Genomic DNA, 15,192 nt, shown 5'->3' on the forward strand with positions numbered 1-15,192 from the left:
ATTTTATCCTTGAAATTATTCTTAAAGTAAGAATTTTTATTATCCCCATTGTACAGGTGGAGAAATTAAGGCTCAAAGGAAAGAAGTGAAAAAGTAACTTGCTCAGTGTTGCACAGATGTCGCCCACATAGAACTAAAATTGGTTATTCCACAGTCATTCCACACATGGAATGCCTACCGTGTGCTATGTCCCGGGCTAGCCACTGGGCCTTGCTGTTCTTTCCCCTGGGTCTCCTTTCCAGATCTCTGTAGGATCTCTCTTCTACTTGGGCTGATCTAGGCCTGATCCAGAAGAGAAAGGCACTCCCTCCAGCATCTGGAAGGACTGGTGGACAGGATGCTAAGATTGCTTTCTTCTTGAAGTTGCTCTTGTCCCAGTGGCCCAGAGATACAGTTCCTTCATCCTTCACCTCAGGGGTATCTTTGTGGCCTTCATTTCACTCTTCACTCTCAGCCAAATGGCCCAGGACCAACAATTCTGAAAAGATTCCTCTTTGAAAAGTTTGCCTTGGTAGCTTTTCTTCCCTGATCTCTCTTCTTGGTAAGTTCTGAAAGGTTGTGATGGAAATTATTTTATAGGATTTATCTCAAGGCTGTATTGTCCATGATCTCTCCTCAGTGTTTTGAAGTGTGTTGACTCTTAGAGAGGCCTTGAATGAATATGAAATTATTCTTCCCCCACAGACAGCAATGAATCAACTACAAATGGTCTGATTTCTGAAATGATCCCTAAGGCTGACATAAGAAAAGGATACTGATCAGGATCAATAATGCTGGACTATCAATCCACAAATTAATATGCATGCCTTGATTTAGAATTGGGAAATAAGAAGGATAAAATCAAGATCATTTAAACATCTGTATTGTTTTGCTATGTATATTATAAAAGTATACTGCAAATGGCATTAGAAGTTTGCCTTATTTTCTACCCAACATGAAATAAAATAGCACACACAAAAAAACTGTCAAATGGACATTAATCTTAAAATATGCCTCTGCTATTAGCAGAGCAACTAAAACAGATTTTTGGTTTCAGGCTTCATAGCATTTAAGAGAGAAGTATTTTAAGCTGAACGATGTCTAAAGCTAAAAGTCTTCATGGTACTTATTTCATTTATATAGAATTTTGAGAGTCTGAAACCCCACTTTCCTAAAGGATAAGTGTTCTTAATTATCATTTTCCAAAATTTATAGCTGCTATTTTACAAAGTTCACATTTATTATTTTGTGTAAAGCTTTTTTTTTTCCACTAGCAAAGAACAAAACAACACCATAAACAGCAAACACAAATTCTAAGGTTTATAAATTCTTTATGACTTAAATATCTTATGTCATAATGTCTCCATAGAGTACTTAGGGATTTTATGTGGTATGGAATTTTATATGGAATAATAAAAGGAAATAAATTATCATAGGTTGTAATTTTTCATATATATCTATATATTTATATATCAAACTGTATTTGTATATATATATATATAGTATATATAGGTATATATAAAATTATGCACATATATACATGCACAGATGTCTTCCCCTGGATTCCCTTGAAAACTGAATGTAACAAAAGGCTGTGGTACTAATGTGTTTTTGGAAAGAGGACTCCAGGGTAAGGACTTCCTTGGTGGTCCAGTGGTTAAGAATCTGCCTTCCAATGCAAGGGATGCAGGTTCAACCCCTGGTCAGGGAACTTAAGATCTCACATGCCATGGGCAGCTGAGCCCATGCACCACAACTATTGAGCTCACATACCCCCACTAGATAGCCCGCATTCCACAGTCTTCAGAGCCCACGTGTTCTGCAGCTCATGCACCTAATGCAGCCCCAAATAAATGAATAAATAAGTATTAAAAAAAAAAGAATTCCAAGTTAACAAGAGTGAAGAAAAGGGCAAGTGCAGCAGTGAACAATGGGAAGCACATCCAAGCTGACATGTTGTCATAGTGACCACTGCGTCACAAAAAGCCGCCGTGAGACGTAGCCGTGCCATCAGCTGGGCTCTCTTTCATCTTCTGTTTCTTGTTGGTCACAGTTGGACTCGTGAGAGTTGATTCACATACACTTAGAAAGTTCTGTCACCTGGTCCCTTCAGCAGCTTTGGGGAAGCCATCACACTCTATGCAACGCTTGGAGTGGAATTTTATATGGAATAGTAAAAGGAAATAAATTATCATAGGTCGTAATGCCATCACACTCTATGCGTGCTTCTAGAAATGGTGAAAGGAACCAGGGGCTCCATATATTTTTGCTTGTTTGGCCTCAGGTATAAAATCACACATCAAACCCACAAGTAGCTCTCAGGGTCAGAAACTGGATGGAGGAAGTTGCTGAGGGCCTGGGAGTCAGGTGAGGTCAAGAGAATATAGATAGGAGGATAAAATGTGAGAATATAATATCAGCTAGTCAATCTCAGAGGCAGCAGTAGTACCAACATAATATATAATGCATCCTCAAATCTCTGCACTAAAGAAAGAGAAAGAAGTATGTATAAGCTTGTACAGAATACAATATGAAAATATGCCAAACTTTGGAATGGGTGTTTATATTTCCTGAGGTCCAAGTTAAAAGTCTGAAAACAGAGGAATGAAGATTTATTTGGGAGACTTGGCTTAGGAAGCTAAAGAAAATCATCTTTATCTGTCATCCTCTCTTTCACCCCTTGGATTAACCACTTGCAGTAAAAATTTGTCTTGAAATAGACAGGATAGTCTTCCAAACAATGCCAAGAATTGGATGCATAGTAAGAGCTATCTCACAGAGAAGAAATAGATCTTTGGATTTTAAACAGCTTCCCCCTAGGCTGCCTGTAAACAAAAAGAGGTAGGAAGCCAACAATACAAGTGGAGAAGCTGAATCAATAAACTTGGAATTCAAAAAAACGGCAGTGTGAGTAACAATCTTTCAGATAAACAAGGCTGAGAATTATAAGTGCTTAATTTATATGTATTTCCTAGGTACTGTAGGAAGAGATCGAAAACATGTGTTCTAGAAATCAACAAGGTAAGGGTTCAAAATATTAGACCAATACTTTTATAAACAGAAAGTCTTTATGTAGTAAAGTGTCACGAGCAAGTTGATTTTAAAAATACCTAAGGGGCAGGTTTGGTCCCTATATGTGTGCGCAGTGCATACCCAGATCTACCACAGTGGATGTCATACTGTGGCACTCGGGCATCTAGGGCTTTTGGGTCTGTGTGTAACTGTCTAGCTAGCAGCTAGGGACACTGCCCTCCCTACCCCCTCCTTAGCTCGCTCAGCTCCCCCATTGCAGCCCAGCAGAGAGACAGTTTGGCAAGCGATGGAGCAGGCAGACTGAGGTGCTAAAGCCACATGCCCTGCCCGGGCCAATCTGATCGGCATCCCATGCCAGCACTTCGCAGGTGAGCAGGTCAGTGTGGAGGACATGCGGGCAGTCTTGGAAGCCTATGAGAGCAAACCCCGCTGAGTGGGCAGTGTGTGCCAAGTTAGACCAGTACAAGTGTACCTGAAACCTGGAGAATCAGGAAATGGAAAATTTAATCTCATGATTCTATGGGGGAAAGACATGGCAACAGTATCCATGATCGCACTGATTCCCATGGCTTTCTGAATATGCTGCAGGGAAATCCAAAAGAGACATTATTCTTCAAACTTCAAATCAAGAAGTTTTAACGAATCTTGAGGGAAAACCTGTGTGTCTACATCAACGATTCCATTGGCTTACATCGAGTACAGAATATCAGCCATACAGAACCTGCCCTGAGCCTTCACTTGAACAGTTCGCCTCACCGACTCGATGGACATGAGTTTGAGTGAACTCCGGGAGTTGGTGATGGACAGGGAGGCCTGGTGTGCTGCAATTCATGGGGCTGCAAAGAGTCGGACATGACTGAGCGACTGAACTGAACTGATGCCTTTGATCAAAGAACAGGATGTAAAACAGTCACCCTGACATACCATAGCAACTCTGGAATCAGGACTCCACTTGCAACTTCAGGACCACTGGAGAACAACTAAGGAACACCAAACCCTCAGAGGTCTTACTTTAAGTTCCAGGAAAAGTTTTGCCTTGGAAAAGGTCTCCCACCATTGGCTGTCCAGTATACTACTCCTTGGAAGGAAAGTTATGACCAACCTAGATAGCATATTCAAAAGCAGAGACATTACTTTGCCAACAAAGGTCCGTCTGGTCAAGGCTATGGTTTTTCCAGTGGTCATGTATGGATGTGAGAGTTGGACTGTGAAGAAAGCTGAGCACCAAAGAATTGATGCTTTTGAACTGTGGTGTTGGAGAAGTCTCTTGAGAGTCCCTTGGACTGCAAGGAGATCCAACCAGTCCATTCTAAAGGAGATCAGTCCTGGGTGTTCTTTGGAAGGACTGATGCTAAAGCTGAAACTCCAATATTTGGCCACCTCATGCAAAAAGTTGACTCATTGGAAAAGACTCTGATGCTGGGAGGGATTAGGGGCAGGAGGAGAAGGGAACGACAGAGGATGAGATGGCTGGATGGCATCACCTACTCGATGGACAAGAGTTTGGATGAACTCTGGGAGTTGGTGATGGACAGGCAGGCCTGGTGTGCTGCGATTCATGGGGTCGCAAAGAGTTGGACACGACTGAGCGACTGAACTGAACTGAACGAATATACTTCACAAGGCCAATGCTTAGATCATTAATACTATAAAACAGATGTTAATTATAAGGCATTAAGTAAGCAAATAGTGCCCTAAGCTGCTATAGAAGAAAAAAATCCCACTAAAGATAAAAAGGCTTGTGATTTTAAAATACTAAATCAGGTGCAACACTGCTTTTACTCAAAACCCACTGGAACCATACTGTGAATGTCAATGAAGGTTTTCATAGTTTTTGGAAACACTTTCTCTGAATTGTAATTAGAAATAAATAAATGTAATACAAGACACCAAACCACCTGTCTAGTTACTTGAAGGACTAAATGTAGATGTCTTCAATATACTTTGTATGTTGTTAATATTTGAAGAGAATTCTTTACATCTGTGCATTTTAGTTTTCCAATATTATTTTACAAATACCTGTTCTTTAAATAATAGAGTATTGTAGATAGAGAAACTTAAGGCACATTGCCATTTGGTAATGAAATGAAGGGCAAAAGATTTAGAAAACTACATGTACCCAAACCCACAACAAACCAAAATTAGAAACTCATGTCTATTTTGTGTCCAGTGGTCAAACTTTGTACTGCTGCCAGAATTGCCAAATAATTTTAATAAAATGGATTTAAAGACAAAAATAAGGGGCAATTAACTTTGGGGTGGGAGAAGGCAATGACACCCCACTCCAGTACTCTTGCCTGGAAAATACCATGGATGGAGGAGCCTGGTGGGCTACAGTCCATGGGGTCGCTAAGAGTCGGACACGACTAAGCGACTTCACTTTCACTTTTCACTTTCATGCATTGGAGAAGGCAATGGCACCGCACTCCAGTGTTCTTGCCTGGAGAATCCCAGGGACAAGGCAGCCTCATGGGCTGCTGTCTATGGGGTCACACAGAGTCAGACACACGATTGAAGCAACTTAGCAGCAACTTTGGTGTGGGATTCTAGAAGTACCCATTAGAATTCTAGATAAAGAACACAAAAATGCAAACTCTTGAAATGCAAAAGCTTTCAGGAGATAAAAATGTCTTTGTGGTGGTTGGTGGTTTTTTTGCTAAATCGTATCTAAGTCTTGCAACCCCACAGAATGTAGCCTGCCACGTTCCTCTGACCATGGGATTTCCCAGACAAGAATACTGGAGTGGGTTGCCATTTCCTTCTCTAGAGGATCTTCCTGACCCAGGAATTGAACCTGCATCTCCTGCATTGCAGGTGGATTCTTTACCACTGAGCCACCAGGGAAAGCCAAAAATATCTTTAGGAACCTCTTAACTATGTGTTTGATACTCTAGGACGATCTCACAGTTTTTACATTATTTATATTCTGGTGGCAAATCACTTATAATTTGTTAATGTTAAATATATATATACTCCATTTCTATGGAGCAATCTCTAACAGAAATGAAACCTCTACATCTAGAGTTTCAGACCTGTAGGCAAATCATGCCTACTGATGTTTTTCAAAATATTTTCAAAATTAGGAAAAAATTATTGTAAAATTTTACTCTCTGGCCATACTAAGTGCTCAATCGTTCACAGCTGATACTGGCTGGAGATAAGTGTAGCAAGTGTGCCCTTGACACTGGTGCTCTTCTGTTACCTCATTTTCATGACTATTCTGTTGAATAAACTTCATTGTCTCCTGTAGATGATCACATCTGTAACTGTTCTCCTCCTCAAACAACCACCTTGAAGGAAATGAATCCAGAGATATTTCCCCCGAGTGTTCATCTTTGTAACTGTTCGTGCTTGCTAGCTTGGTTCCGCGTGGTTGGTGGCTTCCTCTGGCTCTCACGCGTTCCTCGTTGCCGTCTTTGGCCGTCCCGCCAACTTCGTCTCTCTCACGGGCGCCATTTTGGAGCGTTGCCTGTGCATTCTGAGCGCACTTTCCACCCACTTCAGTTTGGGATTTGGTTTTCATCCTCTCTCTTGGTACTGAAAGCTATTCTAGTCTCACAGGTTGGTGCATCCCAATGTTGCGTGTGTGTGCTCACTCAGTCGTGTCCAACACTTTGCAACCCTGTACACTACTGTTCATGGGATTGTCCTGGCAAGAATACTGGAGTGGGTTGCCATTTCCTCCTCTAGTGGATCTTGCAGATCCAAGGATCAAACCCACATCTCCTGAGGTTCCTCCATTGGCAAGCAGAGCCTTTACCCCTGAGGCACCTAGAAAGCCGAAATTGTTGTGGATTCATCCAAGTGACTGAATATGACTGACTTCTTATTTTCGGTATGCCTGTGGTAGAAAGGTTGTATGAATGTCCCCAGCTTTCCACGCCTCTGTATCCACATCTTTTGGTACTGAATCTCTGCCACCTCCAAAAACACACACTGACTCTGGGCTCGGCAAGTTGACCCAAATAGAGACGTTAAAATGCACATGTTCATTTACACTTCCGCTCTTGTTTTGATTGACTGGAGAACATATGTAAGCTGGCCAGAGAGTTCCTGAGCTCACTTATTGAAGGATTATGAAAAACAGGTACAAGTGAAGACACAAGAGTTCAGTTTTCCCAGCTATTGAGTTCTATGAGTCTATTCTAGATCAGCTTGCAAAGAGCTAACCTCCCAAACATAATAAAGATCACAGAGTCACCTACTTGACATGCAGCTGTTGCCCAGATACGACCAGAATGATCATGCTGACCTGTAAAATAGTCAACAATAATAAATGTTTATTATTTTAAGCCATTGACTTTTGGAGTAGATGTGTTACATAGCAATGACTAATTGATACAGTGTCCCAGTTAGTGAGATGTCGGTTGTACTTACCATATAGTCTTCTCAAGGAAACGAACCTATAGGAAGAGCTTGGGTAGCTATACATGTAACAGTATGCCAGGAAAATATTCTTATAATATTCTGAAGTTCTCAGAAGTAAAGTAATTTAATTGAAGGGTTCCTTTGGGGTAGGTTGTTTTCATTTGGGAGAATGTGAACATGTCTCATCTAAAAATTGAACATGTTCTGGGGACATTCAAACCCAATGTTTGTGTTGCAAATGGCGTTCCAAACCCATTTCCACATAGGTACGGGGATCATGGGCTGGCATACAGAAAATATTTCAAAACAAAAAATTGCATTCACTGTTACTTTGAGGTCTCTATGCAGAAATGTGATTGAAAATAAATGCATCAGTGACCTCAGAAGGTTTGGCAGTGCCTTTTAGATGCTTATCGGAGCCACACAAGTTAGGAATCTTGGATGGAAATCTCCTAAGAATAACCATTCTCATGAAATTTCCAATCCCTCTTTTTTTTTTTTTTGGCAGAATTTAAAATTCCGTGCAAATGGCTCATGTCGCAAGACTTCTGCGTGGTGCTGGCCAGCACCAGGCAGAAGGGTGGCCCAGCAACGGAAAACCAAACCAGTGTGGCTGCGTGTTTTCACGCCTTTGAAAAGGTTTGGGTTTGGCTCAAACCAAGAAAGAGCATTTGAGGTTTTTATTTTGTGCCAATTCCTTCAAATACCATTCACCTGAATCACGGAACTTTGTGCATCAGGAGGAAACAAACCATCAACCATCATTAACCACTTACTTATCTCTCAATCCCACATTAACCAACCATTCGTCACTCCCAACACGACTTTCACCAGTAGCTTTCACCCTCTCCATCCTTGGGTCACTTCATCAGCCTGCTCATTTGCAAATATATAAGGTCAGCAAATGTTCATGACTTAGGACTTTTTCATCCACTGGTCTAATTCTAAGATGCTAATTTAAAGAAATCTTAACTTCTAGACTCTAAAACCATTTACAGCTCTGAATTACGTGACATCTAATAATACGGTAATATTTGGATTTGAAATGCAGAAATTCTTTCCCACAAAGTTAAAACAGGATAAGGATAATCTGATTAGTTTATTTTTCAAGTTGCCAGTGACTGGGTACTTCATCAGATTGTAGCATGAGATGGTACTAATGAAGCAAAGGTCAGGGGTCACGTCTCTGTCTGGTCCAGTTAGCATTATTATTTTTCACCTTCCCTTTCCATTCCCCTCTCTCTTGGCCAAGTCTCCTACCAGTTAGTGCAACTGTGCAAAGAGACATCCAGAAAAGAGAGCATGGAAAGGATTCAGTGGCAACTCACTCAGTTCTGAATGAAGTCAGGTTATGTGCTCTTGCCGCTTATGTGTACATGTAAGTTTGTGCCTGGCGAGGGTTGTTTTGGTATATGCAGGTATAAATGTGTGTCTGCCCAGTTTCTCTCACTCCCACATGATTTGAAAAGCGTGCATTGTTTTAGTCAGATGGAAAGATTAGGTTACCTGAATACTGGTATTTAATGTACATTATCACATTTATTATCATATCAAAACCAGATGTTTAAAATTTGGGCTAGAAATTCCATAACACGGGTTGTATTACCTCAGGGTCACCGTAGCGCCTTATGCTCACTGCTCAGCTGTATTTTGTTATGGCTCTAATACAGCAGTAATGTGTTTCCACAAGTCTTAGTCTGGTATTAGATGACATGCGGGCTAATGTTGGTGGGTTGAGCAGACTGGTAGGGGGTTATACAAACCAGAGCAATTTGCTTTCCCAACAATAAGAAAATATGTGAAGAATTATTGTTAATGGTCAAAGCCCCCCCGTCTCTCTCTCTCACTCTGGCTTTGGCTTGCTCTCTCTCCTCACCTCTCCTCTTCTCTCCTCTCTCTCACTCTGGCTTTCATTTTTTATCTTTGGTTTCTTTATTTAAAATTTGTTGTCATTTTTATTGTCTCCAAATGCCCCTCAAACTTACTCCAGAAACAGGAGCTGCCTCTAATTACTAACTTTCTTATCTCTGCAAAAGCTATTGGAAACCTTCCTCTTATTTGCCTGGCTTGCATTGCTTCTGTACTGATCACATTCAAACAAGCAAGCTCAGAAAAGTGATAGCATTCTTGATTTAAGAAATTATAATCAGCACAATTTAGATAAGGGTTTTTTTTTTTTTAAAAAAAAAGGAAATAAAAGCCCATGTGGAACCAAGCCAACGATTCATCTGTTTGCATTAATAGGTTCCAGCTATGGTACTACAGGCACGGAAAGCCTGCTCGCCACTGCACTTAGCCAGCACATGAGCTTAAAAATAAACTTTGACAATGTAGATCTCTTTGTCCTTTCAGGAATGGAAAACATTATGTACTTCAAAGCATACTAAGCCTGATTTTAAAATATAGTTGGGATATTATTACTGTGGCAGTTGGGAGTGTCTTTAGGCTGCACACAGTACCCGATGCTTTGGGTGCAGTAGTACTTGAGCCACAGACTAATGCGAGTAAATGACTCTGGCAATTTGGATATGCTCATTCATAAGGAAGAAACTTCTGCCTTTTAAGTTCTCTGGGACAACTGTGATATAGTTCCTCCTTTCAATGAGGGAATTTCTTCCTGAACCAAACCGCAAAAACAGTGTTTGAGTAGCACACTTTCACTTGCATACAGCAGCGTTTGTTCACTTTTGAGTGTTTCTGGACAGGAAATCGATCTACAGGGTAACATTCACACACAAAAAGGAAACAGTATGGGACGATGTCTTGTTAGTACAAGTGACTCTGTTTGGGAAATTACGGACAAGAGACCCTGGAGGAAGAACGGCATTAAAGATCAAAAGCATCATGACTCCTGATGAAAACATCCCCAAATGATGAACCCACGAGCAAAAAGGAACTTCTGCTGTAAGTATTTTTGTGATCATCAAGTATCTAAATATTTTCAAAATTTCTAGAGTATGCGGAGTTAGATTTCCAAGCAAGTACTTGATGTAAGGAGTCTTCATTATAGTCAAGTCTATAATTAAACTCATTGGGTTATTCCAACAGAGGATTAGTTACTGGAATTTTTTCCATGACCTTGCAACTCAAATAAATTGCAAGTTGACATGGGCATGTTTTATACAATAGGCATGTAATATCAGGCTTTCAATGTGTGATGTATTACTCTGGCAATGTAAAACTGATCAATATTTGTATCTATAAATCCCCTGACATTTGGATTCTGGTTATTTAAATGATATTTACTTTGGTTTCATGTTATGTTTAATCCTGCAATTGTGTTTTTTCATAAATAGTTTGACACATTATTTGTAATTTGCTTAGAGAGAATATTAGTTCTTTCCTTAGTGAATCTTATTTATATAAAGCAGGGGGAAGAGGTGTGTCAGAATTTTGAAAATGGGGAAGAAGAGGTATGATAGTTTTAAACTTGAGAACTAAGGCATTTAAAAATATTTACATTTCCATAATATATTGGTAAGTAATTCTGAAAATCATTTAGATTTCTCTGTATAAGACTTCTAACTCCATATGAATATTGTTATGGTCTTGGAATCAAGACCATCAATAGCATAATTATTAAATAGAGCTAAGTCCATATTTAGTGCCTGGCACAGAGAACATACTTGCTAGTTGTTGCATGTTGAGTATAGGCTGATGTTGGGTAATAGAACAAGTATCCTGATTGTACAATAGTCATTTCATATCGAGATTTCACTTTATGAACTTACCCATGAATGTGTGATTAAATTGCATAACAAAGAACTGTAGAATAATGGTGTTACATTGTTTTGCTGTTTTCAATAAGGAATTGCTTTAAAAATCAAATTTTGAATGGATTTCTCTTCCTGGTTGTTTGTGTAACATTGTTTATCTGAAGGGGTATCATAATGCTTCTGGAGCAATTCAGTATATAAAATATCAGTTTAGTTCCAATTAGTTTGTGATTTCCAGGAGCTAGTTTGTGGCATTGAGACTTGGAATTAGCAATTTTGGAGCCCCCTCTGCTGAGGATTAATGGGTAGGTCAGGACAATGGCCAAATCCTCAAATGGGGAGATGTATAAGGGACATGAAAATAAACTGAGAGGTGAGTAGATGAAGAGATTCTTGGAGTCAAGCCAAGTGTTTCTGGAATGAAAGAAGAGAAGCAGAAAATATGGAGAAAGCCATAGAGTGAGAGAGAGCTGGAGAGATAATGGAAACTCATTATAGATGCCATCTCTGTCTCATAAAATGCCAGATAACACTGTTCTAGGACCTCAATTTTTTCCTAGGTCACTTGCTATATTTATCAAACTAAACACATGTCCTTCTACTATCACAAGTAGGAAATAAGAATGCTATAGGCATGATTTTGTTATGTCTTATTAGAAGTGATGGGAATCTTTGAGTAGGAGATGATGGAAGCTGTAACTAAGCAACAACTGTCATCAAGGTAAAAGATTTTTGAATAATCATATATAACATTTTAGATAAGCTTATATTATCCCAATAACTGTTCGGTTTAGTCTCCTACTTTCTATGTATTTTATAAGTAATTTATCCAGGCATATCTATCAGAATGTAACTATAATTAGAACAAGATATTCTATAGGAATCATTTAGAAGTTCTTTTAAGAATTAAAAGGTTGGCTGATAGGCTAATATTGTCTGCATGAGCACTTTTTCACATTAAATTCATCCTGATTTATTAGGCAGGATTCTGAGACCTCAGTCAAGAAATGATACAACATTGGAGGAGTCTTAAGCCTTCATTTTTTAAGGAACAGAAAGGGATCTGATTCTAATCTGAAAGCCAGTGTATGGTAGACTGATTTTGAGGATTATCTTCAAAAGGAAAATGTAGGTTTAGTATGTGTCCTTCCCCCCGCCCCCGCCAGTACTGATCAGAATATAGTTATTGATAACAAATAATAATTTGAATTTTTATGGCATAGTATAATCTTTCCTAGTTAGTTGTTTGACACCAGAAATATCTATTGCCGAACAGTTTAAGATTTGGTGTATTAGGAGGAATAAACTCCTTGCCACTCCTACTGCTGGTAGATGAGGAGGTTTAACGTGGAGGGAAAAGAAAACATTTTGAATCAGACAAATGTGCACCGGAATTCCAAATTTCTCATTTATAAACTGTGTGACCTTGAGCAAATTACATAAACTCTAAATGTCTGGTTTCCCATACAGAAAATGGGGTTAATAACTATTCCCTTTTAGATTTATTGTAAAGATTAAGTGAGATAATTTATGTCAACTGCTTGGCCTGGTAAGATGGTTAAACTACATGAGCTTTGGAAACCTTTCTAGTTTTCTCATTCTAGTAATTCTAGGCATTTGCCTGCGTGATGCAAAGTCACTTCGGTCAAGTTCCGACTCTGTGCAATCCTATGACCTGCAGTCTTCCAGGTTCCTCTGGTCTGTAGGATTCTCCAGGCAAGAATACTGGAGTGGATTGCCATGTGCTCCTCCAGGGGATCTTCCCCATCCAGGGATGGAACCAGTCTCTCTTACATCTTCTGCACTGGCAAGCAGGATCTTTACCACTAGCGCTACCTGGGACGCCTTCTGCTCTGCTAAGTCACTTCAGTCGTGTTCGATTCTGTGCGACCTCATAGACAGCAGCCCACCAGGCTCCCCCGTCCCTGGGATTCTCCAGGCAAGAACACTGGAGTGGGTTGCCATTTCCTTCTCCAATGCATGAAAGTGAAAAGTGAAAATGAAGTCGCTCAGTCGTGTCCAACTCTTAGTGACCGCATGGACTGCAGCCTACCGGGCTCCTCCATCCATAGGACACCTTAGATTTTTAAAATAACCTAAATTCCTTGCTTGCGTTAAAATGCTATTTGAAGATGCAACTCAGTAGAAATATCTATTCTCCACCTAGTGGGCTCCTCATAAAAAAAATTGTAAAGCAAATCTATTACAAGTGTAGTAAAAGAATAAGGCAATCGGAATGTATGATTTGAAAGTAAAAAAGGGTTTTTGTGATTTTTTTGATGTGTTCAGTTCAGTTCAGTCGCGCAGTTGTGTCTGACTCTTTGCAGCCCCATGAACTGCAGCACGCCAGACTTTCCTGTCCATCACCAACTCCCAGAGTTGTGGGACTCAGACTTATGTCCATCGAACTGGTAATGCCATCCAACCATCTCATCCTCCTGTCATCCCCTTCTCATCCCGGCTTCAGTCTTTCCCAGCATCAGGGTCTTTTCAAATGAGTCAGTTCTTTGCATCAGGTGGCCAAAGTATTAGAGTTTCTGCTTCAGCATCAGTCCTTCCAATGAATATTCAGGACTGATTTTGAGGTGTTAGGTGGTCTAAATTAATTTGAAAGACTGTTCTACAGTCTTCAATGACTAAGATACTGTAAACACCAGGTTGGCCTTGGCTAATGAATTTCCTCTTTCCTGTTTTTAACCACTTTAGGAAACCCACCATAGCCAACAAGGTCATTCTCAGGAGAAACGGTTTTGGAGAGTTTAAGGACATAAAATGTTCATCTTCAAAACTTTTCCTATGACATCTTCCCATGGTGTCTACAAAAGTCCAGGTTTTAAGGGGATGGTATATTTTGATGATATAATTTGTGTCCATTTGTTACTGGCATAAGTGCAAAGCACTTGGCAGAACCATCATTCTTATACTACTGCTTAAACTAGCTTAAGCAATGTTTACACAGATATGAAGTAACAATCTAGCTGATAGATTTATTATCTGGAAAGTTGCGAGTGTGTGTGGACATGTTCCGTTGTGTCTGACTGCAACGCCATGGACTGTAGCCCCCCACGCTCCTCTGTCCATGGGATTCTTCAGGCAAGATTACTGGGGTGGGTTGTCACTACCTACTTCTGAGGATCTTCCTGGCCCAGGGATCGAACCCGTGTCTCTTGAGTCTCCTGCATTGGCAGGTGGATTCTTAACCAGCTGTACCACCTGAGAAGCCCATATAGAGAGTTGCTATGTATTAAGGAGAGTGCCATTAGTAGCTATTAAAAAAAAATATTATCTTGCATCTGTCTAGTGCCATTTTCTTTTAAAAATGTTTCTACACATATAATTTCATTATTTTCTCATCTTTGAAGCAGAGAGGGTGCTATTTACATTATTTACTGCATAATATGAATAATAGGGCAGAGATTAGGCAGAATTCTCCAAGTTCAGTTCAGTTCATTTCAGTTCAGTCACTCAGTCACGTCCATCTCTTTGCGACCCCATGAATTGCAACACGCCAGGCCTCCCTGTCCATCACCAACTCCCGGAGTTGACTTAGACTCACGTCCATCGAGTCAGTGATGCCGCCCATCCATCTCATCCTCTGTCGTCCCCTTCTCCTCCTGCCCCCAAATCCCTCCCAGCATCAGAGTCTTTTCCAATGAGTCAACTCTTTGCATGAGGTGGCCAAAGTACTGGAGTTTCAGCTTTAGCATCAGTCCTTCCAAAGAACAGCCAGGGCTGATCTCCTTTAGAATGGACTGGTTGGATCTCCTTGCAGTCCAAGGGACTCTCAAGAGACTTCTCCAACACCACAGTTCAAAAGCATCAATTCTTTGGTGCTCAGCTTTCTTCACAGTCCAATCTCACATCTGTACATGACCACTGGAAAAACCATAGCCTTGAGTAGATGGACCTTTGTTGGCAAAGTAATGTCTCTGCTTTTGAATATGCTATTTAGGTTGGTCATAACTTTCCTTCCAAGGAGTAAGCATCTTTTAATTTCATGGCTGCAGTCACCATCTGCAGTGATTTTGGAGCCCCCAAAAATAAAGTCTGACACTGTTTCCACTGTTTCCCCATCTATTTCCCATGAAGTGATGGG

The 15,192-nt window shown here is 40.2% G+C and overlaps 1 protein-coding gene and 1 pseudogene across 2 annotated transcripts in view; both read left to right on the forward strand.

Annotated features, from left to right (window-relative positions):
* The window catches only part of LOC104998103, a 25,306-nt pseudogene extending 21,331 nt beyond the window's left edge, over positions 1-3,975 (forward strand).
* Positions 1-15,192, forward strand: part of KCNK2 (potassium channel, subfamily K, member 2) — a 248,957-nt gene that overhangs the window by 14,670 nt on the left and 219,095 nt on the right. Inside the window, exon 1 of one of the 2 annotated variants that reach the window (XM_010853062.1) lies at positions 9,271-10,284. The exons of the other annotated variant lie outside the window; for it this stretch is intronic. Within the exon in view, the coding sequence (XP_010851364.1) occupies positions 10,251-10,284 (34 nt within the window). The 5' untranslated portion in view covers positions 9,271-10,250. Of the gene's footprint in view, positions 1-9,270; positions 10,285-15,192 lie in introns of those variants that run through there. 2 annotated transcript variants of the gene reach the window in all.

Source organism: Bison bison, unplaced genomic scaffold, assembly GCF_000754665.1.
Source record: "Bison bison bison isolate TAMUID 2011002044 unplaced genomic scaffold, Bison_UMD1.0 scf7180017864322, whole genome shotgun sequence".
Classification (NCBI taxonomy): Eukaryota; Metazoa; Chordata; class Mammalia; order Artiodactyla; family Bovidae; genus Bison; species Bison bison.